The sequence below is a fragment of the Hyla sarda genome, chromosome 1, assembly GCF_029499605.1.
Source record: "Hyla sarda isolate aHylSar1 chromosome 1, aHylSar1.hap1, whole genome shotgun sequence".
Lineage (NCBI taxonomy): Eukaryota > Metazoa > Chordata > Amphibia > Anura > Hylidae > Hyla > Hyla sarda.
The window spans coordinates 17697288-17724115 of record NC_079189.1 but is presented as its reverse complement, the minus strand read 5'-3'; the positions used below and the strand labels follow the sequence as shown (position 1 = coordinate 17724115).

The following is a 26828-nucleotide window of genomic DNA, read 5'->3' as shown; positions in this document are numbered from 1 at the left end:
GACGTCACGTCCCCAGTCCTTGAAACCCAGAGGTTTCCGAAACTGGAGATTCGGCACCCGCATAAAATGCGGGTGCTGCAGGGAGATCGTGGGGGGGTCTCAACAGCGGGCCCGCCGCGATCAGACATCTTATCCCCTATCCTTTGGATAGGGGATAAAATGTTTTTGCCTGGATTACCCCTTTAATACAGGTAATGAGCTGAGATTAGGAGCACTCTCTTAAAGGGAACACTCCTAATCTCAGCTTGTTACCTGTATAATATCATCATCAGATTCCAAACTCTCCACTATGGCCGAGACCAATGAGCTGTCCAAGGATGTCAGGGACAAGATTGTAGATCTACACAAGGCCGCAATGGGCTACATAACCATCGCCAAGCAGCTTGGGGAGAAGTTTACAACAGTTGGTACCTTTTATAGGCAAATTGACGAAACACATATACCGGTGGTTTTGCCATTTTTCTGCGTATCCAGTGGGTAGCAAAATCCGCTGCAGATGTGGTACATGTGAACAGTTACCTAAAGGAGATATCTGCAGCAAGTTGTCCGTTGTGATTCAGAGAGAAATGTAAATGTAATCGACATCCAATCTGTCCCGTGAGCATATACATCCAGGTCTGTAGAGATCTTGAACTAAAGGTGTGAAAAAAAACTCTTCTTTCTAATCTTTTTTTTTTTTTTTTTTTAAGGTGGGAAATGGATAGTAATACCACTCAGATAATATTGTCATACTACTTAAAGTGCCCATATGATACTACCGTATAGTTTTTCCTACATAAGTACAGTGCTCATATAGTATTCCTTACATAAATGCCATACAGTGCCCATATAGTATTCCTTACATAAATGCCATACAGTGCCCATATAGTATTCCTTACATAAATGCCATACAGTGCTCATGTAGTATTCCTTACATAAATGCCATACAGTGCCCATATAGTATTCCTTACATAAATGCCATACAGTGCCCATATAGTATTCCTTACATAAATGCCATACAGTGCCCATATAGTATTCCTTACATAAATGCCATACAGTGCCCATATAGTATTCCTTACATAAATGCCATACAGTGCTCATGTAGTATTGTCTATATAAGTGCCATACAGTGCCCATGTAGTATTGTCTATATAAGTGCCACACAGTGCCCATGTAGTATTGTCTATATAAGTGCCATACAGTGCCCATGTAGTATTGTCTATATAAGTGCCATACAGTGCCCATGTAGTATTGTCTATATAAGTGCCATACAGTGCCCATGTAGTGTTGTCTATATAAGGGCCATACAGTGCCCATGTAGTATTGTCTACATAAGGGCCTTACAGTGCCCATGTAGTATTGTCTATATAAGTGACATACAGTGCCCATGTAGTATTGTCTATATAAGGGCCATATAGTGCTCATGTAGTATTGTCTATATAAGGGCCATACAGTGTTCATGTAGTATTGTCTATATAAAGGGCCATTCAGTGCCCATGTAGTATTATCTATATAAAGTGCCATACAGTGCCCATGTAGTATTGTCTATATAAAGGGCCATACAGTGCCCATGTAGTATTGTCTATATAAAGGGCCATACAGTGCCCATGTAGTATTGTCTATATAAAGGGCAATACAGTGCCAATGTAGTATTGTCTATATAAGGGTTATACAGTGCCAATGTAGTATTCCTTACATAAATGGCATACAGTGCCCATGTAGTATTCCTTACATAAATGGCATACAGTGCCCATGTAGTATTGTCTATATAAGTGCCATACAGTGCCCATTTAGTATTGTCTATATAAGGGCCATACAGTGCCATTTAGTATTTTCTATATACTGTAAGTGCCATACAGTGCCCATGTAGTATTGTTTATATAAGTGCCATATAGAGCCATATACATAAGATCCATACAGTGCCCATAGTATTCCTTACATAAGTGCCATACAGTGCTCATGTAATATTCCTTACATAAGTGCCATACGGTGCCCATGTAATATTCCTTACATAAGTGCCATACAGTGCCCATGTAGTATTCCTTACATAAGTGCCATACAGTGCCCATGTAGTATTCCTTACATAAGTGACATACAGTGCTCATATAGTATTCCTTACATAAGTGCCATACAGTGCCCATGTAGTATTCCTTACATAAGTGCCATACAGTGCCCATGTAGTATTCCTTACATAAGTGTCATACAATGCCCATGTAGTATTCCTTACATAAGTGCCATACAGTGCCCATGTAGTATTCCTTACATAAGTGTCATATAATGCCCATGTAGTATTCCTTACATAAGTGCCATACGGTGCCCATAGTATTCCTCACATAAGTGCCATACAGTGCTCATATAGTATTCCTTACATAAGTGCCATACAGTGCCCATATCGTATTCCTTACATAAGTGACATACAGTGCCCATGTAGTATTCCTTACATAAATGCCATACAGCGCCCATGTAGTATTCCTTACATAAGTGCCGTACAGTGCCCATATAGTATTCCTTACATAAGTGACATACAGTGCTCATGTAGTATTGTCTATATAAGTGCCATACAGTGCCCATGTAGTATTGTCTATATAAGTGCCATACAGTGCCCATGTAGTATTGTCTATATAAGGGCCATACAGTGCTCATGTAGTATTGTCTATATAAGTGCCATACAGTGCCCATGTAGTATTGTCTATATAAGTGCCATACAGTGCCCATGTAGTGTTGTCTATATAAGGGCCATACAGTGCCCATGTAGTATTGTCTACATAAGGGCCTTACAGTGCCCATGTAGTATTGTCTATATAAGGGCCATTCAGTGCCCATGTAGTATTGTCTATATAAAGTGCCATACAGTGCCCATGTAGTATTGTCTATATAAAGGGCCATACAGTGCCCATGTAGTATTGTCTATATAAAGGGCCATACAGTGCCCATGTAGTATTGTTTATATAAAGGGCCATACAGTGCCAATGTAGTATTGTCTATATAAGGGTTATACAGTGCCAATGTAGTATTGTCTATATAAGGGCCATACAGTGCCCATGTAGTATTCCTTACATAAATGCCATACAGTGCCCATGTAGTATTGTCTATATAAGTGCCATACAGTGCCCATGTAGTATTCCTTACATAAATGCCATACAGTGCCCATGTAGTATTGTCTATATAAGTGCCATACAGTGCCCATGTAGTATTGTCTATATAAGGGCCTTACAGTACCCATTTAGTATTGTCTATATAAGGGCCATACAGTGCCATTTAGTATTTTCTATATACTGTAAGTGCCATACAGTGCCCATGTAGTATTGTTTATATAAGATCCATACAGTGCCCATGTAGTATTCCTTACATAAGTGCCATACAGTGCCCATGTAGTATTCCTTACATAAGTGCCATACAGTGCCCATGTAATATTCCTTACATAAGTGCCATACGGTGCCCATGTAGTATTCCTTGCATAAGTGCCATACAGTGCCCATGTAGTATTCCTTACATAAGTGCCATACAGTGCCCATGTAGTATTCCTTACATAAGTGCCATACAGTGCCCATGTAATATTCCTTACATAAGTGCCATACAGTGCCCATGTAGTATTCCTTACATAAGTGCCATACAGTGCCCATGTAGTATTCCTTACATAAGTGACATACAGTGCCCATGTAGTATTCCTTACATAACTGCCATACAGTGCCCATGTAGTATTCCTTACATAAGTGACATACAGTGCTCATATAGTATTCCTTACATAAGTGCCATACAGTGCCCATGTAGTATTCCTTACATAAGTGTCATACAGTGCCCATATAGTATTCCTTACATAAGTGCCATACAGTGCCCATGTAGTATTCCTTACATAAGTGTCATACAATGCCCATATAGTATTCCTTACATAAGTGACATACAGTGCCCATGTAGTATTCCTTACATAAGTGTCATATAATGCCCATGTAGTATTCCTTACATAAGTGCCATACAGTGCCCATGTAGTATTCCTTACATAAGTGCCATACAGTGCCCATGTAGTATTCCTTACATAAGTGACATACGGTGCCCATAGTATTCCTCACATAAATGCCATACAGCGCCCATGTAGTATTCCTTACATAAGTGCCATACGGTGCCCATGTAGTATTCCTTACATAAGTGCCATACAGTGCCCATATCGTATTCCTTAAATAAGTGACATACAGTGCTCATATAGCATTCCTTACATAAGTGTCATACAGTGCCCATATAGTATTCCTTAAATAAGTGACATACAGTGCCCATATAGTATTTCTTAAATAAGTGACATACAGTGCCCATGTAGTATTCCTTACATAAGTGCCGTACAGTGCCCATATAGTAATCCTTACATAAGTGACATACAGTGCTCATATAGTATTCCTTACATAAGTGCCATACAGTGCCCATGTAGTATTCCTTACATAAGTGACATACAGTGCCCATGTAGTATTCCTTACATAAGTGACATACAGTGCCCATGTAGTATTCCTTACATAAGTGACATACAGTGCCCATGTAGTATTCCTTACATAAGTGACATACAGTGCCCATGTAGTATTCCTTACATAAGTGCCGTACAGTGCTCATATAGTATTCCTTACATAAGTGCCATACAGTGCTCATGTAGTGTTGTCTATATAAGGGCCATACAGTGCCCATGTAGTATTGTCTACATAAGGGCCTTACAGTGCCCATGTAGTGTTGTCTATATAAGGGCCATACAGTGCCCATGTAGTATTCCTTACATAAGTGACATACAGTGCTCATATAGTATTCCTTACATAAGTGCCATACAGTGCTCATGTAGTGTTGTCTATATAAGGGCCATACAGTGCCCATGTAGTATTGTCTACATAAGGGCCTTACAGTGCCCATGTAGTATTGTCTACATAAGGGCCTTACAGTGCCCATGTAGTATTGTCTATATAAGTGACATACAGTGCCCATGTAGTATTGTCTATATAAGGGCCATACAGTGTTCATGTAGTATTGTCTATATAAAGGGCCATTCAGTGCCCATGTAGTATTATCTATATAAAGTGCCATACAGTGCCCATGTAGTATTGTCTATATAAAGGGCCATACAGTGCCCATGTAGTATTGTCTATATAAAGGGCCATACAGTGCCCATGTAGTATTGTCTATATAAAGGGCCATACAGTGCCAATGTAGTATTGTCTATATAAGGGTTATACAGTGCCAATGTAGTATTGTCTATTTAAGTGCCATACAGTGCCCATGTAGTATTCCTTACATAAATGGCATACAGTGCCCATGTAGTATTGTCTATATAAGTGCCATACAGTGCCCATGTAGTATTGTCTATATATGGGCCTTACAGTACCCATTTAGTATTGTCTATATAAGGGCCATACAGTGCCATTTAGTATTTTCTATATACTGTAAGTGCCATACAGTGCCCATGTAGTATTGTTTATATAAGTGCCATATAGAGCCATATACATAAGATCCATACAGTGCCCATAGTATTCCTTACATAAGTGCCATACAGTGCTCATGTAATATTCCTTACATAAGTGCCATACGGTGCCCATGTAATATTCCTTACATAAGTGCCATACAGTGCCCATGTAGTATTCCTTACATAAGTGACATACAGTGCTCATATAGTATTCCTTACATAAGTGCCATACAGTGCCCATGTAGTATTCCTTACATAAGTGCCATACAGTGCCCATGTAGTATTCCTTACATAAGTGTCATACAATGCCCATGTAGTATTCCTTACATAAGTGCCATACAGTGCCCATGTAGTATTCCTTACATAAGTGTCATATAATGCCCATGTAGTATTCCTTACATAAGTGCCATACGGTGCCCATAGTATTCCTCACATAAGTGCCATACAGTGCTCATATAGTATTCCTTACATAAGTGCCATACAGTGCCCATATAGTATTCCTTACATAAGTGACATACAGTGCCCATGTAGTATTCCTTACATAAGTGCCATACAGTGCCCATATCGTATTCCTTACATAAGTGACATACAGTGCCCATGTAGTATTCCTTACATAAATGCCATACAGTGCTCATATAGTATTCCTTACATAAGTGACATACAGTGCTCATGTAGTATTGTCTATATAAGTGCCATACAGTGCCCATGTAGTATTGTCTATATAAGTGCCATACAGTGCCCATGTAGTATTGTCTATATAAGGGCCATACAGTGCTCATGTAGTATTGTCTATATAAGTGCCATACAGTGCCCATGTAGTATTGTCTATATAAGTGCCATACAGTGCCCATGTAGTGTTGTCTATATAAGGGCCATACAGTGCCCATGTAGTATTGTCTATATAAGGGCCATTCAGTGCCCATGTAGTATTGTCTATATAAAGTGCCATACAGTGCCCATGTAGTATTGTCTATATAAAGGGCCATACAGTGCCCATGTAGTATTGTCTATATAAAGGGCCATACAGTGCCCATGTAGTATTGTTTATATAAAGGGCCATACAGTGCCAATGTAGTATTGTCTATATAAGGGTTATACAGTGCCAATGTAGTATTGTCTATATAAGGGCCATACAGTGCCCATGTAGTATTCCTTACATAAATGCCATACAGTGCCCATGTAGTATTGTCTATATAAGTGCCATACAGTGCCCATGTAGTATTCCTTACATAAATGCCATACAGTGCCCATGTAGTATTGTCTATATAAGTGCCATACAGTGCCCATGTAGTATTGTCTATATAAGGGCCTTACAGTACCCATTTAGTATTGTCTATATAAGGGCCATACAGTGCCATTTAGTATTTTCTATATACTGTAAGTGCCATACAGTGCCCATGTAGTATTGTTTATATAAGATCCATACAGTGCCCATGTAGTATTCCTTACATAAGTGCCATACAGTGCCCATGTAGTATTCCTTACATAAGTGCCATACAGTGCCCATGTAATATTCCTTACATAAGTGCCATACGGTGCCCATGTAGTATTCCTTGCATAAGTGCCATACAGTGCCCATGTAGTATTCCTTACATAAGTGCCATACAGTGCCCATGTAGTATTCCTTACATAAGTGCCATACAGTGCCCATGTAATATTCCTTACATAAGTGCCATACAGTGCCCATGTAGTATTCCTTACATAAGTGCTATACAGTGCCCATGTAGTATTCCTTACATAAGTGCCATACAGTGCCCATGTAGTATTCCTTACATAAGTGACATACAGTGCCCATGTAGTATTCTTTACATAAGTGCCATACAGTGCCCATGTAGTATTCCTTACATAAGTGCCATACGGTGCCCATGTAGTATTCCTTACATAACTGCCATACAGTGCCCATGTAGTATTCCTTACATAAGTGACATACAGTGCTCATATAGTATTCCTTACATAAGTGCCATACAGTGCCCATGTAGTATTCCTTACATAAGTGTCATACAGTGCCCATGTAGTATTCCTTACATAAGTGACATACAGTGCTCATATAGTATTCCTTACATAAGTGCCATACAGTGCCCATGTAGTATTCCTTACATAAGTGTCATATAATGCCCATGTAGTATTCCTTACATAAGTGCCATACAGTGCCCATGTAGTATTCCTTACATAAGTGTCATATAATGCCCATGTAGTATTCCTTACATAAGTGCCATACGGTGCCCATAGTATTCCTCACATAAATGCCATACAGCGCCCATGTAGTATTCCTTACATAAGTGCCATACGGTGCCCATGTAGTATTCCTTACATAAGTGCCATACAGTGCCCATATCGTATTCCTTAAATAAGTGACATACAGTGCTCATATAGTATTCCTTACATAAGTGTCATACAGTGCCCATATAGTATTCCTTAAATAAGTGACATACAGTGCTCATATAGTATTCCTTACATAAGTGCCATACAGTGCCCATATAGTATTCCTTAAATAAGTGACATACAGTGCCCATGTAGTATTCCTTACATAAGTGCCGTACAGTGCCCATATAGTATTCCTTACATAAGTGACATACAGTGCTCATATAGTATTCCTTACATAAGTGACATACAGTGCCCATGTAGTATTCCTTACATAAGTGACATACAGTGCTCATATAGTATTCCTTACATAAGTGCCATACAGTGCACATATAGTATTCCTTACATAAGTGACATACAGTGCCCATGTAGTATTCCTTACATAAGTGCCATACAGTGCTCATATAGTATTCTTTACATAAGTGACATACAGTGCCCATGTAGTTTTCCTTACATAAGTGCCATACAGTGCCCATGTAGTATTCCTTACATAAGTGCCATACAGTGCCCATGTAGTATTCCTTACATAAGTGCCATACAGTGCCCATGTAGTATTCCTTACATAAGTGCCATACAGTGCTCATATAGGATTCCTTACATAAATGCCATACAGTGCCCATGTAGTATTCCTTACATAAATGCCATACAGTGCTCATGTAGTATTGTCTATATAAGTGCCATACAGTGCCCATGTAGTATTGTCTACATAAGTGCCATACAGTGCCCATGTAGTATTGTCTATATAAGTGCCATACAGTGCCCATGTAGTATTGTCTATATAAGTGCCATACAGTGCCCATGTAGTATTGTCTATATAAGTGCCATACAGTGCCCATGTAGTGTTGTCTATATAAGGGCCATACAGTGCCCATGTAGTATTGTCTACATAAGGGCCTTACAGTGCCCATGTAGTATTGTCTATATAAGTGACATACAGTGCCCATGTAGTATTGTCTACATAAGGGCCTTACAGTGCCCATGTAGTATTGTCTATATAAGGGCCATATAGTGCTCATGTAGTATTGTCTATATAAGGGCCATACAGTGTTCATGTAGTATTGTCTATATAAAGGGCCATTCAGTGCCCATGTAGTATTCCTTACATAAGTGACATACAGTGCCCATGTAGTATTCCTTACATAAGTGTCATACAGTGCCCATATAGTATTCCTTACATAAATGCCATACAGTGCCCATGTAGTATTCCTTACATAAATGCCATACAGTGCTCATGTAGTATTGTCTATATAAGTGCCATACAGTGCCCATGTAGTATTGTCTATATAAGTGCCATACAGTGCCCATGTAGTATTGTCTATATAAGTGCCATACAGTGCCCATGTAGTATTGTCTATATAAGTGCCATACAGTGCCCATGTAGTATTGTCTATATAAGTGCCATACAGTGCCCATGTAGTGTTGTCTATATAAGGGCCATACAGTGCCCATGTAGTATTGTCTACATAAGGGCCTTACAGTGCCCATGTAGTATTGTCTATATAAGGGCCATATAGTGCTCATGTAGTATTGTCTATATAAGGGCCATACAGTGTTCATGTAGTATTGTCTATATAAAGGGCCATTCAGTGCCCATGTAGTATTCCTTACATAAGTGACATACAGTGCCCATGTAGTATTCCTTACATAAGTGTCATACAGTGCCCATATAGTATTCCTTACATAAGTGACATACAGTGCTCATATAGTATTCTTTACATAAGTGACATACAGTGCTCATGTAGTATTCCTTACATAAGTGTCATACAGTGCCCATGTAGTATTCCTTACATAAGTGTCATACAATGCCCATATAGTATTCCTTACATAAGTGACATACGGTGCCCATGTAGTATTCCTTACATAAGTGTCATACAATGCCCATATAGTATTCCTTACATAAGTGCCATACAGTGCCCATATAGTATTCCTTACATAAGTGACATACGGTGCCCATTTAGTATTCCTTACATAAGTGCCATACATTGCCCATATAGTATTCCTTACATAAGTGCCATACAGTGCCCATGTAGTATTCCTTACATAAGTGCCATACAGTGCCCATATAGTATTCTTTACATAAGTGCCATACAGTGCTCATATAGTATTCCTTACATAAGTGTCATACAGTGCCCATATAGTATTCCTTACATAAGAGACATACAGTGCCCATGTAGTATTCCTTACATAAGCGCCATACATTGCTCATATAGTATTCCTTACATAAGTGCCTTACAGTGCCCATATAGTATTCCTTACATAAGTGCCATACAGTGCCCATGTAGTATTCCTTACATAAGTGTCATACAGTGCCCATATAGTATTCCTTACATAAGAGACATACAGTGCCCATGTAGTATTCCTTACATAAGCGCCATACATTGCTCATATAGTATTCCTTACATAAGTGCCTTACAGTGCCCATATAGTATTCCTTACATAAGTGCCATACAGTGCCCATGTAGTATTCCTTACATAAGTGACATACAGTGCTCATATAGTATTCCTTACATAAGTACCATACAGTGCCCATGTAGTATTCCTTACATAAGTGACATACAGTGCTCATATAGTATTCCTTACATAAGTTCCATACAGTGCTCATATAGTATTCCTTACATAAGTGACATACAATGCCCATGTAGTATTCCTTACATAAGTGCCATACATTGCTCATATAGTGTCCCTTACATGAGTGCCATACAGTGCCCATGTAGTATTTCTTACATAAGTGCCATACAGTGCCCATATAGTATTCCTTACATAAGTGCCATACAGTGCCCATGTAGTATTCCTTACATAAGTGCCATACATTGCTCATATAGTGTCCCTTACATGAGTGCCATACAGTGCCCATGTAGTATTTCTTACATAAGTGCCATACAGTGCCCATATAGTATTCCTTACATAAGTGCCATACAGTGCCCATGTAGTATTTCTTACATAAGTGCCATACAGTGCCCATATAGTATTCCTTACATAAGTGCCATACAGTGCCCATATAGTATTCCTTACATAAGTGACATACAGTGCCCATGTAGTATTCCTTACATAAGTGCCATACAGTGCCCATATAGTATTCCTTACATAAGTGTCATACAGTGCCCATGTAGTATTCCTTACATAAGTGACATACAGTGCCCATGTAGTATTCCTTACATAAGTGCCATACAGTGCCCATATAGTATTTCTTACATAAGTGTCATACAGTGCCCATGTAGTAATCCTTACATAAGTGCCATACAGTGCCCATATAGTATTCCTTACATAAGTGCCATACAGTGCCCATATAGTATTCCTTACATAAGTGCCATACAGTGCTCATATAGTATTCCTTACATAAGTGTCATACAGTGGCCATGTAGTATTCCTTACATAAGTGACATACAGTGCCCATGTAGTATTCCTTACATAAGTGACATACAGTGCCCATGTAGTATTCTTTACTTAAGTGCCATACAGTGCCCATGTAGTATTCCTTACATAAGTGACATACATTGCCCATGTAGTATTCCTTACATAAGTGCCATACAGTGCCCATGTAGTATTCCTTACATAAGTGACATACATTGCCCATGTAGTATTCCTTACATAAGTGACATACAGTGCCCATATAGTATTCCTTATATAAGTACCATACAGTGCCCATTTAGTATTCCTTACATAAGTGACATACAGTGCCCATGTAGTATTCCTTACATAAGTGACATACAGTGCTCATATAGTATTCCTTACATAAGTGCCATACAGTGCCCATATAGTATTCCTTACATAAGTGACATACAGTGCCCATGTAGTATTCCTTACATAAGTGCCATACAGTGCTCATATAGTATTCTTTACATAAATGACATACAGTGCCCATGTAGTTTTCCTTACATAAGTGCCATACAGTGCCCATGTAGTATTCCTTACATAAGTGCCATACAGTGCCCATGTAGTATTCCTTACATAAGTGCCATACAGTGCCCATGTAGTATTCCTTACATAAGTGCCATACAGTGCTCATATAGGATTCCTTACATAAATGCCATACAGTGCCCATGTAGTATTCCTTACATTAATGCCATACAGTGCTCATGTAGTATTGTCTATATAAGTGCCATACAGTGCCCATGTAGTATTGTCTATATAAGTGCCATACAGTGCCCATGTAGTATTGTCTATATAAGTGCCATACAGTGCCCATGTAGTATTGTCTATATAAGTGCCATACAGTGCCCATGTAGTATTGTCTATATAAGTGCCATACAGTGCCCATGTAGTGTTGTCTATATAAGGGCCATACAGTGCCCATGTAGTATTGTCTACATAAGGGCCTTACAGTGCCCATGTAGTATTGTCTATATAAGTGACATACAGTGCCCATGTAGTATTGTCTACATAAGGGCCTTACAGTGCCCATGTAGTATTGTCTATATAAGGGCCATATAGTGCTCATGTAGTATTGTCTATATAAGGGCCATACAGTGTTCATGTAGTATTGTCTATATAAAGGGCCATTCAGTGCCCATGTAGTATTCCTTACATAAGTGACATACAGTGCCCATGTAGTATTCCTTACATAAGTGTCATACAGTGCCCATATAGTATTCCTTACATATATACCATACAGTGCCCATGTAGTATTCCTTACATAAATGCCATACAGTGCTCATGTAGTATTGTCTATATAAGTGCCATACAGTGCCCATGTAGTATTGTCTATATAAGTGCCATACAGTGCCCATGTAGTATTGTCTATATAAGTGCCATACAGTGCCCATGTAGTATTGTCTATATAAGTGCCATACAGTGCCCATGTAGTATTGTCTATATAAGTGCCATACAGTGCCCATGTAGTGTTGTCTATATAAGGGCCATACAGTGCCCATGTAGTATTGTCTACATAAGGGCCTTACAGTGCCCATGTAGTATTGTCTATATAAGTGACATACAGTGCCCATGTAGTATTGTCTATATAAGGGCCATATAGTGCTCATGTAGTATTGTCTATATAAGGGCCATACAGTGTTCATGTAGTATTGTCTATATAAAGGGCCATTCAGTGCCCATGTAGTATTCCTTACATAAGTGACATACAGTGCCCATGTAGTATTCCTTACATAAGTGTCATACAGTGCCCATATAGTATTCCTTACATAAGTGACATACAGTGCTCATATAGTATTCTTTACATAAGTGACATACAGTGCCCATGTAGTATTCCTTACATAAGTGTCATACAATGCCCATATAGTATTCCTTACATAAGTGACATACGGTGCCCATGTAGTATTCCTTACATAAGTGTCATACAATGCCCATATAGTATTCCTTACATAAGTGCCATACAGTGCCCATATAGTATTCCTTACATAAGTGACATACGGTGCCCATTTAGTATTCCTTACATAAGTGCCATACATTGCCCATATAGTATTCCTTACATAAGTGTCATAAAGTGCCCATATAGTATTCCTTACATAAGTGCCATACAGTGCCCATGTAGTATTCCTTACATAAGTGCCATACAGTGCCCATATAGTATTCTTTACATAAGTGCCATACATTGCCCATATGGTATTCCTTACATAAGTGTCATACAGTGCCCATATAGTATTCCTTACATAAGAGACATACAGTGCCCATGTAGTATTCCTTACATAAGCGCCATACATTGCTCATATAGTATTCCTTACATAAGTGCCTTACAGTGCCCATATAGTATTCCTTACATAAGTGCCATACAGTGCCCATGTAGTATTCCTTACATAAGTGACATACAGTGCTCATATAGTATTCCTTACATAAGTGCCATACAGTGCCCATGTAGTATTCCTTACATAAGTGACATACAGTGCTCATATAGTATTCCATACATAAGTTCCATACAGTGCTCATATAGTATTCCTTACATAAGTGACATACAATGCCCATGTAGTATTCCTTACATAAGTGCCATACAGTGCCCATGTAGTATTCCTTACATAAGTGCCATACATTGCTCATATAGTGTCCCTTACATGAGTGCCATACAGTGCCCATGTAGTATTTCTTACATAAGTGCCATACAGTGCCCATATAGTATTCCTTACATAAGTGCCATACAGTGCCCATGTAGTATTTCTTACATAAGTGCCATACAGTGCCCATATAGTATTCCTTACATAAGTGCCATACAGTGCCCATATAGTATTCCTTACATAAGTGACATACAGTGCCCATATAGTATTCCTTACATAAGTGACATACAGTGCCCATGTAGTATTCCTTACATATGTGACATACAGTGCCCATGTAGTATTCCTTACATAAGTGACATACAGTGCCCATATAGTATTCCTTACATAAGTGTCATACAATGCCCATGTAGTATTCCTTACATAAGTGACATACGGTGCCCATGTAGTATTCTTACATAAGTGCCATACAGTGCCCATATAGTATTTCTTACATAAGTGCCATACGGTGCCCATGTAGTATTCCTTACATAAGTGCCATACAGTGCCCATGTAGTATTCCTTACATAAGTGACATACAGTGCCCATGTAGTATTCCTTACATAAGTGACATACAGTGCTCATGTAGTATTCCTTACATAAGTGCCATACAGTGCCCATGTAATATTCCTTACATAAGTGCCATACGGTGCCCATGTAGTATTCCTTACATAAGTGACATACAGTGCTCATATAGTATTCCTTACATAAGCGCCATACAGTGCCCATGTAGTATTCCTTACATAAGTGCCATACAGTGCCCATGTAGTATTCCTTACATAAGTGCCATACAGTGCCCATGTAGTATTCCTTACATAAGTGCCATACAGTGCCCATATAGTATTCCTTACATAAGTGTCATACAGTGCCCATGTAGTATTCCTTACATAAGTGCCATACAGTGCCCATATAGTATTCCTTACATAAGTGCCATACAGTGCCCATATAGTATTCCTTACATAAGTGCCATACAGTGCTCATATAGTATTCCTTACATAAGTGCCATACAGTGCCCATGTAGTATTCCTTACATAAATGCCATACGGTGCCCATGTAGTATTCCTTACATAAGTGCCATACAGTGCCCATGTAGTATTCCTTACATAAGTGCCATACAGTGCCCATGTAGTATTCCTTACATAAGTGCCATACAGTGCTCATATAGTATTCCTTACATAAATGCCATACGGTGCCCATGTAGTATTCCTTACATAAGTGCCATACAGTGCCCATGTAGTATTCCTTACATAAGTGCCATACAGTGCCCATGTAGTATTCCTTACATAAGTGCCATACAGTGCCCATATAGTATTCCTTACATAAGTGCCATACAGTGCCCATATAGTATTCCTTACATAAGTGCCATACAGTGCTCATATAGTATTCCTTACATAAGTGCCATACAGTGCCCATATAGTATTCCTTACATAAGTGCCATACAATGCCCATGTAGTATTCCTTACATAAGTGCCATACAGTGCCCATGTAGTATTCCTTACATAAGTGACATACAGTGCCCATGTAGTATTCCTTACATAAGTGCCATACAGTGCCCATGTAGTATTCCTTACATAAGTGACATACAATGCCCATGTAGTATTCCTTACATAAGTGCCATACAGTGCTCATATAGTATTCCTTACATAAATGCCATACAGTGCCCATGTAGTATTCCTTACATAAGTGCCATACAGTGCCCATGTAGTATTTCTTACATAACGGCCATACAGTGCCCATGTAGTATTCCTTACATAAGTGCCATACAGTGCCCATGTAGTATTCCTTACATAAGTGCCATACAGTGCCCATATTGTATTCCTTACATAAGTGCCATACAGTGCTCATATAGTATTCCTTACATAAGTGCCATACAGTGCCCATGTAGTATTCCTTACATAAGTGCCATACAGTGCCCATATAGTATTCCTTACATAAGTGCCATACAGTGCCCATATAGTATTCCTTACATAAGTGCCATACAGTGCTCATATAGTATTCCTTACATAAGTGCCATACAGTGCCCATATAGTATTCCTTACATAAGTGCCATACAATGCCCATGTAGTATTCCTTACATAAGTGCCATACAGTGCCCATATAGTATTCCTTACATAAGTGCCATACAGTGCCCATGTAGTATTCCTTACATAAGTGACATACAGTGCCCATGTAGTATTTCTTACATAAGTGCCATACATTGCCCATGTAGTATTCCTTACATAAGTGCCATACAGTGCCCATGTAGTATTGCTTACATAAGTGCCATACATTGCCCATGTAGTATTCCTTACATAAGTGACATACAGTGCTCATATAGTATTCCTTACATAAGTGACATACAGTGCCCATGTAGTATTCCTTACATAAGTGACATACAGTGCTCATATAGTATTCCTTACATAAGTGCCATACAGTGCCCATGTAGTATTCCTTACATAAGTGACATACAGTGCCCATATAGTATTCCTTACATAAGTGACATACAGTGCCCATGTATTATTCCTTACATAAATGCCATACGGTGCCCATGTAGTATTCCTTACATAAGTGTCATACAGTGCCCATGTAGTATTCCTTACATAAGTGTCATACAGTGCTCATATAGTATTCCTTACATAAGTGCCATACAGTGCCCATGTAGTATTCCTTACATAAGTGACATACAGTGCTCATATAGTATTCCTTACATAAGTGACATACAGTGCTCATATAGTATTCCTTACATAAGTGACATACAGTGCTCATATAGTATTCCTTACATAAGTGCCATACAGTGCCCATGTAGTATTCCTTACATAAGTGACATACAGTGCCCATATAGTATTCCTTACATAAATGCCATACAGTGCCCATGTAGTATTCCTTACATAAGTGCCATACAGTGCCCATGTAGTATTCCTTACATAAGTGCCATACAGTGCCCATATAGTATTCTTTACATAAGTGCCATACAGTGCTCATATAGTATTCCTTACATAAGTGCCATACAGTGCCCATGTAGTATTCCTTACATAAGTGTCATACAGTGCCCATGTAGTATTCCTTACATAAGTGACATACAGTGCCCATGTAGTATTCCTTACATAAGTGCCATACAGTGCCCATGTAGTATTCCTTACATAAGTGCCATACAGTGCCCATATAGTATTCCTTACATAAGTGCCATACAGTGCTCATATAGTATTCCTTACATAAGTGCCATACAGTGCCCATGTAGTATTCCTTACATAAATGCCATACGGTGCCCATGTAGTATTCCTTACATAAGTGCCATACAGTGCCCATGTAGTATTCCTTACATAAGTGCCATACAGTGCCCATGTAGTATTCCTTACATAAGTGCCATACAGTGCTCATATAGTATTCCTTACATAAATGCCATACGGTGCCCATGTAGTATTCCTTACATAAGTGCCATACAGTGCCCATGTAGTATTCCTTACATAAGTGCCATACAGTGCCCATGTAGTATTCCTTACATAAGTGCCATACAGTGCCCATATAGTATTCCTTACATAAGTGCCATACAGTGCCCATATAGTATTCCTTACATAAGTGCCATACAGTGCTCATATAGTATTCCTTACATAAGTGCCATACAGTGCCCATATAGTATTCCTTACATAAGTGCCATACAATGCCCATGTAGTATTCCTTACATAAGTGCCATACAGTGCCCATGTAGTATTCCTTACATAAGTGACATACAGTGCCCATGTAGTATTCCTTACATAAGTGACATACAGTGCCCATGTAGTATTCCTTACATAAGTTCCATACAGTGCCCATGTAGTATTCCTTACATAAGTGACATACAGTGCCCATGTAGTATTCCTTACATAAGTGACATACAGTGCCCATGTAGTATTCCTTACATAAGTGCCATACAGTGCCCATGTAGTCTTCCTTACATAAGTGCCATACAGTGCCCATGTAGTATTCCTTACATAAGTGCCATACAGTGCCCATGTAGTATTCCTTACATAAGTGACATACAATGCCCATGTAGTATTCCTTACATAAGTGCCATACAGTGCTCATATAGTATTCCTTACATAAATGCCATACAGTGCCCATGTAGTATTCCTTACATAAGTGCCATACAGTGCCCATGTAGTATTTCTTACATAACGGCCATACAGTGCCCATGTAGTATTCCTTACATAAGTGCCATACAGTGCCCATGTAGTATTCCTTACATAAGTGCCATACAGTGCTCATATAGTATTCCTTACATAAGTGCCATACAGTGCCCATGTAGTATTCCTTACATAAGTGCCATACAGTGCCCATATAGTATTCCTTACATAAGTGCCATACAGTGCCCATATAGTATTCCTTACATAAGTGCCATACAGTGCTCATATAGTATTCCTTACATAAGTGCCATACAGTGCCCATATAGTATTCCTTACATAAGTGCCATACAATGCCCATGTAGTATTCCTTACATAAGTGCCATACAGTGCCCATATAGTATTCCTTACATAAGTGCCATACAGTGCCCATGTAGTATTCCTTACATAAGTGACATACAGTGCCCATGTAGTATTCCTTACATAAGCGCCATACAGTGCTCATATAGTATTCCTTACATAAGTGCCATACAGTGCCCATATAGTATTCCTTACATAAGTGCCATACAGTGCCCATATAGTATTCCTTACATAAGTGCCATACAGTGCCCATGTAGTATTCCTTACATAAGTGCCATACAGTGCCCATATAGTATTCCTTACATAAGTGCCATACAGTGCCCATGTAATATTCCTTACATAAGTGCCATACAGTGCCCATATAGTATTCTTTACATAAGTGCCATACAGTGCTCATATAGTATTCCTTACATAAGTGCCATACAGTGCCCATGTAGTATTCCTTACATAAGTGTCATACAGTGCCCATGTAGTATTCCTTACATAAGTGTCATACAGTGCCCATATAGTATTTGTTACGCGGAGCGCTCCGGGTCCCCGCTCCTCCCCGGAGCGCTCGCTACACTCTCCCCACTGCAGCGCTCCGGTCAGATCCACTGACCCGGGGCGCTGCGATTCCGCTTCCAGCCGGGATGCGATTCGCGATGCGGGTAGCGCCCGCTCGCGATGCGCACCCCGGCTCCCGTACCTGACTCGCTCTCCCTCGGTCCTGTCCCGGCGCGCGCGGCCCCGCTCCCTAGGGCGCGCGCGCGCGCCGGGTCTTTGCGATTTAAAGGGCCACTGCGCCGCTGATTGGCGCAGTGATTCCAATTAGTGTGTTCACCTGTGCACTTCCCTATATAACCTCACTTCCCCTGCACTCCCTTGCCGGATCTTGTTGCCATTGTGCCAGTGAAAGCGTTTCCTTGTGTGTTCCTAGCCTGTGTTCCAGACCTCCTGCCGTTGCCCCTGACTACGATCCTTGCTGCCTGCCTCGACCTTCTGCTACGTCCGACCTTGCTTCTGTCTACTCCCTTGTACCGCGCCTATCTTCAGCAGCCAGAGAGGTGAGCCGTTGCTAGTGGATACGACCTGGTCACTACCGCCGCAGCAAGACCATCCCGCTTTGCGGCGGGCTCTGGTGAAAACCAGTAGTGACTTAGAACCGATCCACTAGCACGGTCCACGCCAATCCCTCTCCGGCACAGAGGATCCACTACCTGCCAGCCGGCATCGTGACAGTATTCCTCACATAAGTGCCATACAGTGCCCATGTAGTATTCCTTACATAAGTGCCATACATTGCTCATATAGTATTCCTTACATAAATGCCATACATTGCCCATGTAGTATTCCTTACATAAGTGACATACGGTGCCCATGTAGTATTCCCTACATAAATGCCATACATTGCCCATGTAGTATTCCTTACATAAATGCCATACAGTGCCCATATAGTATTCCTTACATAAGTGACATACAGTGCTCATATAGTATTCCTTACATAAGTGCCATACAGTGCCCATGTAGTATTCCTTACATAAGTGCCGTACAGTGCCCATGTAGTATTCCTTACATAAGTGCCATATAGTGCCCATGTAGTATTCCTTACATAAGTGCCATACAATGCCCATATAGTATTCCTTACATAAGTGCCATACAGTGCCCATGTAGTATTCCTTACATAAGTGCCGTACAGTGCCCATGTAGTATTCCTTACATAAGTGCCATATAGTGCCCATGTAGTATTCCTTACATAAGTGCCATACAGTGCCCATATAGTATTCCTTACATAAATGCCATACGGTGCCCATGTAATATTCCTTACATAAGTGTCATCATTTTTACCCCGGTGCCTTGTACAGGGTCCAGTGCCCTTCTTCCATCTTCTTGATGTTAACCCTTTAGACTGAACACTTTTGCTATAAATCCTTTTATCTCCTAGAAATATCTGCGCAGAAGGAAGTACTGCCTCTTCGCTGCCTTCTATTCGGCGACCATGCTCCAGGACGTGGATGACGCCATTCAGTTTGAAGTCAGCATCGGGAACTACGGCAATAAGTTTGACACCACCTGCTTACCCCTGGCCTCTACTACTCAGTACAGCAGAGCTGTATTCGATGGTGAGACACGTGTATGATGTGTTAATAATACATGTCTGGGCTCACGGTACGGTATCACGGTAATTGGTGACAAATAGGCTGTGTGTGCGACCTGGAGAATGTATACCGCACAGTCACCGAGCTCACGCTTCCTGATCATGGGACCCCATAGGTGTTCATGTATAATGTGCAGATCTCTCATTATAACTAATTATAACCTAAAATAATATACAGTATATAACTATATCCAGGGTCACCGACTGTATGCCAATGTAATATCCTCTGTTATATTAGTAATATTCTTACATACAGGGGCAGTATTATAGGAGTTATATTCTTATATATAACAAGCAGTATTATAGTAGTTATATTCTTGCATATAGGAGCAGTATTATAGTAGTTATATTCTTGTATATAGGAGACAGTATTATAGTAATTATATTCTTGTATATAGGAGACAGTATTATAGTAGTTATATTCTTGTATATAGGAGCAGTCTTATAGTAGTTATATTCTTGTATATAGGAGGAAGTATTATAGTAGTTATATTCTTGTACATAGGAGCAGTATTATAGTAGTTATATTCTTGTATATAGGAGCAGTATTATAGTAGTTATATTCTTGTATATAGGAGCAGTATTATAGTAGTTATATTCTTGTATATAGGAGCAGTATTATAGTAGTTATATTCTTGTATATAGGAGCAGTATTATAGTAGTTATATTCTTGTTTATAGGGAGCAGTATTATAGTAGTTATATTCTTATACATAGTAGGCAGTATGATAGTAGTTATATTCTTGTATATAGGAGCAGTATTATAGTAGTTATATTCTTATATATAGAAGCAGTATTATAGTAGTTATATTCTTGTATATAGGAGCAGTATTATAGTAGTTATATTCTTGTATATAGGAGCAGTATTATAGTAGTTATATTCTTGTATATAGGAGGCAGTATTATAGTAGTTATATTCTTGTATATAGGAGGCAGTATTATAGTAGTTATATTCTTGTATATAGGAGCAGTATTATAGTAGTTATATTCTTGTATATAGGAGCTGTATTATAGTAGTTATATTCTTGTATATAGGAGCAGTATTATAGTAGTTATATTCTTGTATATAGGAGCAGTATTATAGTAGTTATATTCTTGTATATAGGGGCAGTTTTATAGTAGTTATATTCTTGTATATAGGGGCATTATTATAGTAGTTATATTCTTGTATATAGGGGCAGTATTATAGTAGTTATATTCTTGTATATAGGAGCTGTATTATAGTAGTTATATTCTTGTATATAGGAGCAGTATTATAGTAGTTATATTCTTGTATATAGGAGCAGTATTATAGTAGTTATATTCTTGTATATAGGGGCAGTTTTATAGTAGTTATATTCTTGTATATAGGGGCATTATTATAGTAGTTATATTCTTGTATATAGGAGCAGTATTATAGTAGTTATATTCTTGTATATAGGAGCAGTATTATAGTAGTTATATTCTTGTTTATAGGTAGCAGTATTATAGTAGTTATATTCTTATACATAGTAGGTGTCACGATGCCGGCTGGCAGGTAGTGGATCCTCTGTGCCAGAGAGGGATTGGCGTGGACCGTGCTAGTGGATCGGTTCTAAGTCACTACTGGTTTTCACCAGAGCCCGCCGCAAAGCGGGATGGTCTTGCTGCGGCGGTAGTGACCAGGTCGTATCCACTAGCAACGGCTCAACCTCTCTGGCTGCTGAAGATAGGCGCGGTACAAGGGAGTAGACAGAAGCAAGGTCGGACGTAGCAGAAGGTCGGGGCAGGCAGCAAGGATCGTAGTCAGGGGCAACGGCAGGAGGTCTGGAACACAGGCTAGGAACATACAAGGAAACGCTTTCACTGGCACGATGGCAACAAGATCCGGCAAGGGAGTGCAGGGGAAGTGAGGTGATATAGGGAAGTGCACAGGTGAACACACTAATTGGAATCACTGCGCCAATCAGCGGCGCAGTGGCCCTTTAAATCGCAAAGACCCGGCGCGCGCGCGCCCTAGGGAGCGGGGCCGCGCGCGCCGGGACAGGACCGAGGGAGAGCGAGTCAGGTACGGGAGCCGGGGTGCGCATCGCGAGCGGGCGCTACCCGCATCGCGAATCGCATCCCGGCTGGAAGCGGAATCGCAGCGCCCCGGGTCAGTGGAACTGACCGGAGCGCTGCAGTGGGGAGAGTGTAGCGAGCGCTCCGGGGAGGAGCGGGGACCCGGAGCGCTCGGCGTAACAGTACCCCCCCCCTTGGGTCTCCCCCTCTTCTTAGAGCCTGAGAACCTGAGGAGCAGACTTTTGTCTAGGATGTTGTCCTCAGGTTCCCAGGATCTCTCTTCTGGACCACAACCCTCCCAATCCACTAAAAAAAAGGTTTTCCCTCTGACCTTTTTAGAAGCTAGGATCTCCTTGACGGAGAAGATGTCCGAGGAGCCGGAAACAGGAGTGGGAGGAACAGATTTGGGAGAGAAACGGTTAATGATGAGTGGTTTAAGAAGAGAAACGTGAAAGGCATTAGGGATACGAAGAGAAGGAGGAAGAAGAAGTTTGTAAGAGACAGGATTAATCTGACACAAAATTTTGAAAGGACCAAGATAGCGTGGTCCCAACTTGTAGCTAGGGACACGGAAGCGGACATATTTAGCGGAGAGCCATACCTTGTCTCCAGGGGAAAAAATGGGAGGAGCTCTTCTTTTCTTATCCGCGAACTTCTTCATGCGTGATGAAGCCTGTAAGAGAGAATTTTGGGTCTCTCTCCATATGATGGAAAGGTCACGAGAAATTTCATCCACAGCGGGCAGACCAGAGGGCAAGGGGGTAGGGAGGGGGGGAAGAGGGTGACGGCCGTACACCACGAAAAATGGGGATTTGGAGGAAGATTCAGAGACTCTGAAGTTATACGAGAATTCGGCCCATGGCAGGAGATCTGCCCAGTCATCCTGGCGGGAGGAAACAAAATGTCGTAAATAATCACCCAAGACCTGGTTAATTCTTTCTACTTGTCCATTGGATTGGGGATGATATGCAGAAGAAAAATTTAATTTAATCTTGAGTTGTTTACAAAGAGCCCTCCAGAATTTAGACACGAATTGGACGCCTCTATCCGAGACGATCTGCGTAGGCAACCCGTGAAGACGAAAAATGTGTACAAAAAATTGTTTAGCCAACTGAGGCGCTGAAGGAAGACCAGGAAGAGGGATGAAATGTGCCATTTTGGAGAATCGATCAACGACCACCCAAATAACAGTGTTGCCACGGGAAGAGGGTAAATCAGTAATAAAATCCATACCAATCAGAGACCAAGGCTGTTCGGGGACAGGCAGGGGATGAAGAAAGCCAGCGGGCTTCTGGCGAGGAGTCTTATCCCGGGCACAGATAGTGCAGGCTCGCACAAAGTCCACAACATCCGTCTCCAGAGTCGGCCACCAATAGAAGCGGGAGATGAGTTGCACAGATTTCTTGATGCCCACATGACCTGCGAGATGGGAGGAGTGACCCCATTTGAGGATTCCGAGGCGTTGGCGTGGAGAAACAAAGGTCTTTCCTGGAGGAGTTTGCCTGATGGAGGCTGGAGAAGTGGAGATCAGGCAGTCAGGAGGAATGATGTGTTGCGGAGAGAGTTCAACTTCTGAGGCATCCGAGGAACGAGAGAGAGCATCGGCCCTAATGTTCTTATCGGCAGGCCGAAAGTGAATTTCAAAATTAAATCGGGCAAAGAACAGAGACCACCGGGCCTGGCGAGGATTCAGCCGTTGGGCAGACTGGAGGTAGGAGAGGTTCTTGTGATCGGTGTAAATAATAACTGGAAATCTTGATCCCTCCAGCAGATGCCTCCATTCCTCAAGTGCTAATTTGATGGCTAGAAGCTCTCGATCCCCGATGGAGTAGTTCCTCTCCGCCGGAGAGAAGGTCCTAGAAAAAAAACCACAAGTGACAGCATGCCCGGAAGAATTTTTTTGTAGAAGAACAGCTCCAGCTCCCACTGAGGAGGCATCAACCTCCAATAGGAAGGGTTTGGAAGGGTCAGGTCTGGAGAGCACGGGAGCCGAAGAAAAGGCAGACTTGAGTCGTTTAAAGGCGTCTTCCGCTTGAGGAGGCCAAGACTTGGGATCGGCATTTTTTTTTGTTAAAGCCACGATAGGAGCCACAACGGTAGAAAAATGTGGAATAAATTGCCTGTAATAATTGGCGAACCCCAAAAAAAGTTGGATAGCACGGAGTCCGGAGGGGCGTGGCCAATCTAAGACGGCAGAGAGTTTGTCTGGATCCATTTGTAGTCCCTGGCCAGAAACCAAGTATCCTAGAAAAGGAAGAGATTGGCATTCAAACAGACATTTCTCAATTTTGGCATAGAGTTGATTGTCACGAAGTCTTTGAAGAACCATACGGACATGCTGGCGGTGTTCTTCTAGATTGGCAGAAAAAATTAGGATATCGTCCAGATATACAACAACACAGGAGTATAAAAGATCACGAAAAATTTCATTAACAAAGTCCTGGAAGACAGCAGGGGCGTTGCACAGGCCAAAGGGCATGACCAGATACTCAAAGTGTCCATCTCTGGTGTTAAATGCCGTTTTCCACTCATCCCCCTCTCTGATGCGGATGAGGTTATAGGCACCTCTTAAGTCCAGTTTAGTAAAGATGTGGGCACCTTGGAGGCGATCAAAGAGTTCAGAGATGAGGGGTAGGGGGTAGCGGTTCTTAACCGTGATTTTATTAAGACCGCGGTAGTCAATGCAAGGACGTAGGGAGCCATCTTTTTTGGACACAAAGAAAAATCCGGCTCCGGCAGGAGAGGAGGATTTACGGATAAAGCCCTTTTTTAAATTTTCCTGGACGTATTCAGACATGGCAAGAGTCTCTGGGGCAGAGAGAGGATAAATTCTGCCCCGGGGTGGAGTAGTGCCCGGGAGGAGGTCGATAGGACAATCATAAGGCCTGTGAGGAGGTAGAGTCTCAGCTTGTTTTTTGCAGAAAACATCCGCAAAGTCCATATAGGCCTTAGGGAGACCGGTTACTGGAGGAACCACAGAGTCACGGCAAGGGTTACTGGGAACCGGTTTTAAACAGTCCTTGGAACAAGAGGGCCCCCAACTCTTGATCTCCCCAGTGGACCAATCCAGGGTTGGGGAATGAAGTTGAAGCCAGGGAAGTCCAAGGAGAATTTCAGAAGTGCAATTGGGGAGGACCAAAAGTTCAATCCTCTCGTGATGAGATCCGATGCTCATTAGAAAGGGCTCCGTGCGGAAACGTATGGTACAGTCCAATCTTTCATTGTTTACACAATTGATGTAAAGGGGTCTGGCGAGACTGGTCACTGGGATGTTGAACCTGTTGACGAGAGAGGCCAAAATAAAATTTCCTGCAGATCCAGAGTCCAAGAAGGCCATAGTAGAGAAGGAGAAGGCAGAGGCAGACATCCGCACAGGCACAGTAAGACGTGGAGAAGCAGAGTAGACATCAAGGACTGTCTCACCTTTGTGCGGAGTCAGCGTACGTCTTTCCAGGCGGGGAGGACGGATAGGACAATCCCTCAGGAAGTGTTCGGTACTAGCACAGTACAGGCAGAGGTTCTCCATGCGGCGTCGTGTCCTCTCTTGAGGTGTCAGGCGAGACCGGTCGACCTGCATAGCCTCCACGGCGGGAGGCACAGAAACGGATTGCAGAGGACCAGAGGAGAGAGGAGCCGAGGAGAAGAAACGCCTCGTGCGAACAGAGTCCATATCCTGGCGGAGCTCCTGACGCCTTTCGGAAAAACGCATGTCAATGCGAGTAGCAAGGTGAATGAGTTCATGTAGATTAGCAGGGATTTCTCGTGCGGCCAGAACATCTTTAATGTTGCTGGATAGGCCTTTTTTAAAGGTCGCGCAGAGGGCCTCATTATTCCAGGATAATTCTGAAGCAAGAGTACGGAATTGTACGGCATACTCGCCAACGGAAGAATTACCCTGGACCAGGTTCAACAGGGCAGTCTCAGCAGAAGAGGCTCGGGCAGGTTCCTCAAAGACACTTCGGATTTCCGAGAAGAAGGAGTGTACAGAGGCAGTGACGGGGTCATTGCGGTCCCAGAGCGGTGTGGCCCAAGACAGGGCTTTTCCAGACAGAAGGCTGACTACGAAAGCCACCTTAGACCTTTCAGTGGGAAACTGGTCCGACATCATCTCCAGATGCAGGGAACATTGGGAAAGAAAGCCACGGCAAAACTTAGAGTCCCCATCAAATTTATCCGGTAAGGATAGGCGTAGACCAGGAGCGGCCACTCGCTGCGGAGGAGGTGCAGGAGCTGGCGGAGGAGATGACTGCTGAAGCTGTGGTAGTAACTGCTGTAGCATAACGGTCAGTTGAGACAGCTGTTGGCCTTGTTGCGCTATCTGTTGTGACTGCTGGGCGACCACCGTGGTGAGGTCAGCGACAACTGGCAGAGGAACTTCAGCGGGATCCATGGCCGGATCTACTGTCACGATGCCGGCTGGCAGGTAGTGGATCCTCTGTGCCAGAGAGGGATTGGCGTGGACCGTGCTAGTGGATCGGTTCTAAGTCACTA

General features: G+C 41.5%; 1 protein-coding gene across 3 annotated transcripts in view; it reads left to right on the top strand.

The window, feature by feature from the left end:
- DYSF (dysferlin) overlaps window positions 1–26828 on the top strand; it is a 438078-nt gene that overhangs the window by 208286 nt on the left and 202964 nt on the right. For all 3 annotated transcript variants that reach the window (XM_056552799.1, XM_056552788.1, XM_056552789.1), the window contains exon 20: window positions 20107–20284. In XM_056552799.1, the coding sequence (XP_056408774.1) occupies window positions 20107–20284 (178 nt within the window). The remainder of the gene's footprint in view (window positions 1–20106; window positions 20285–26828) is intronic.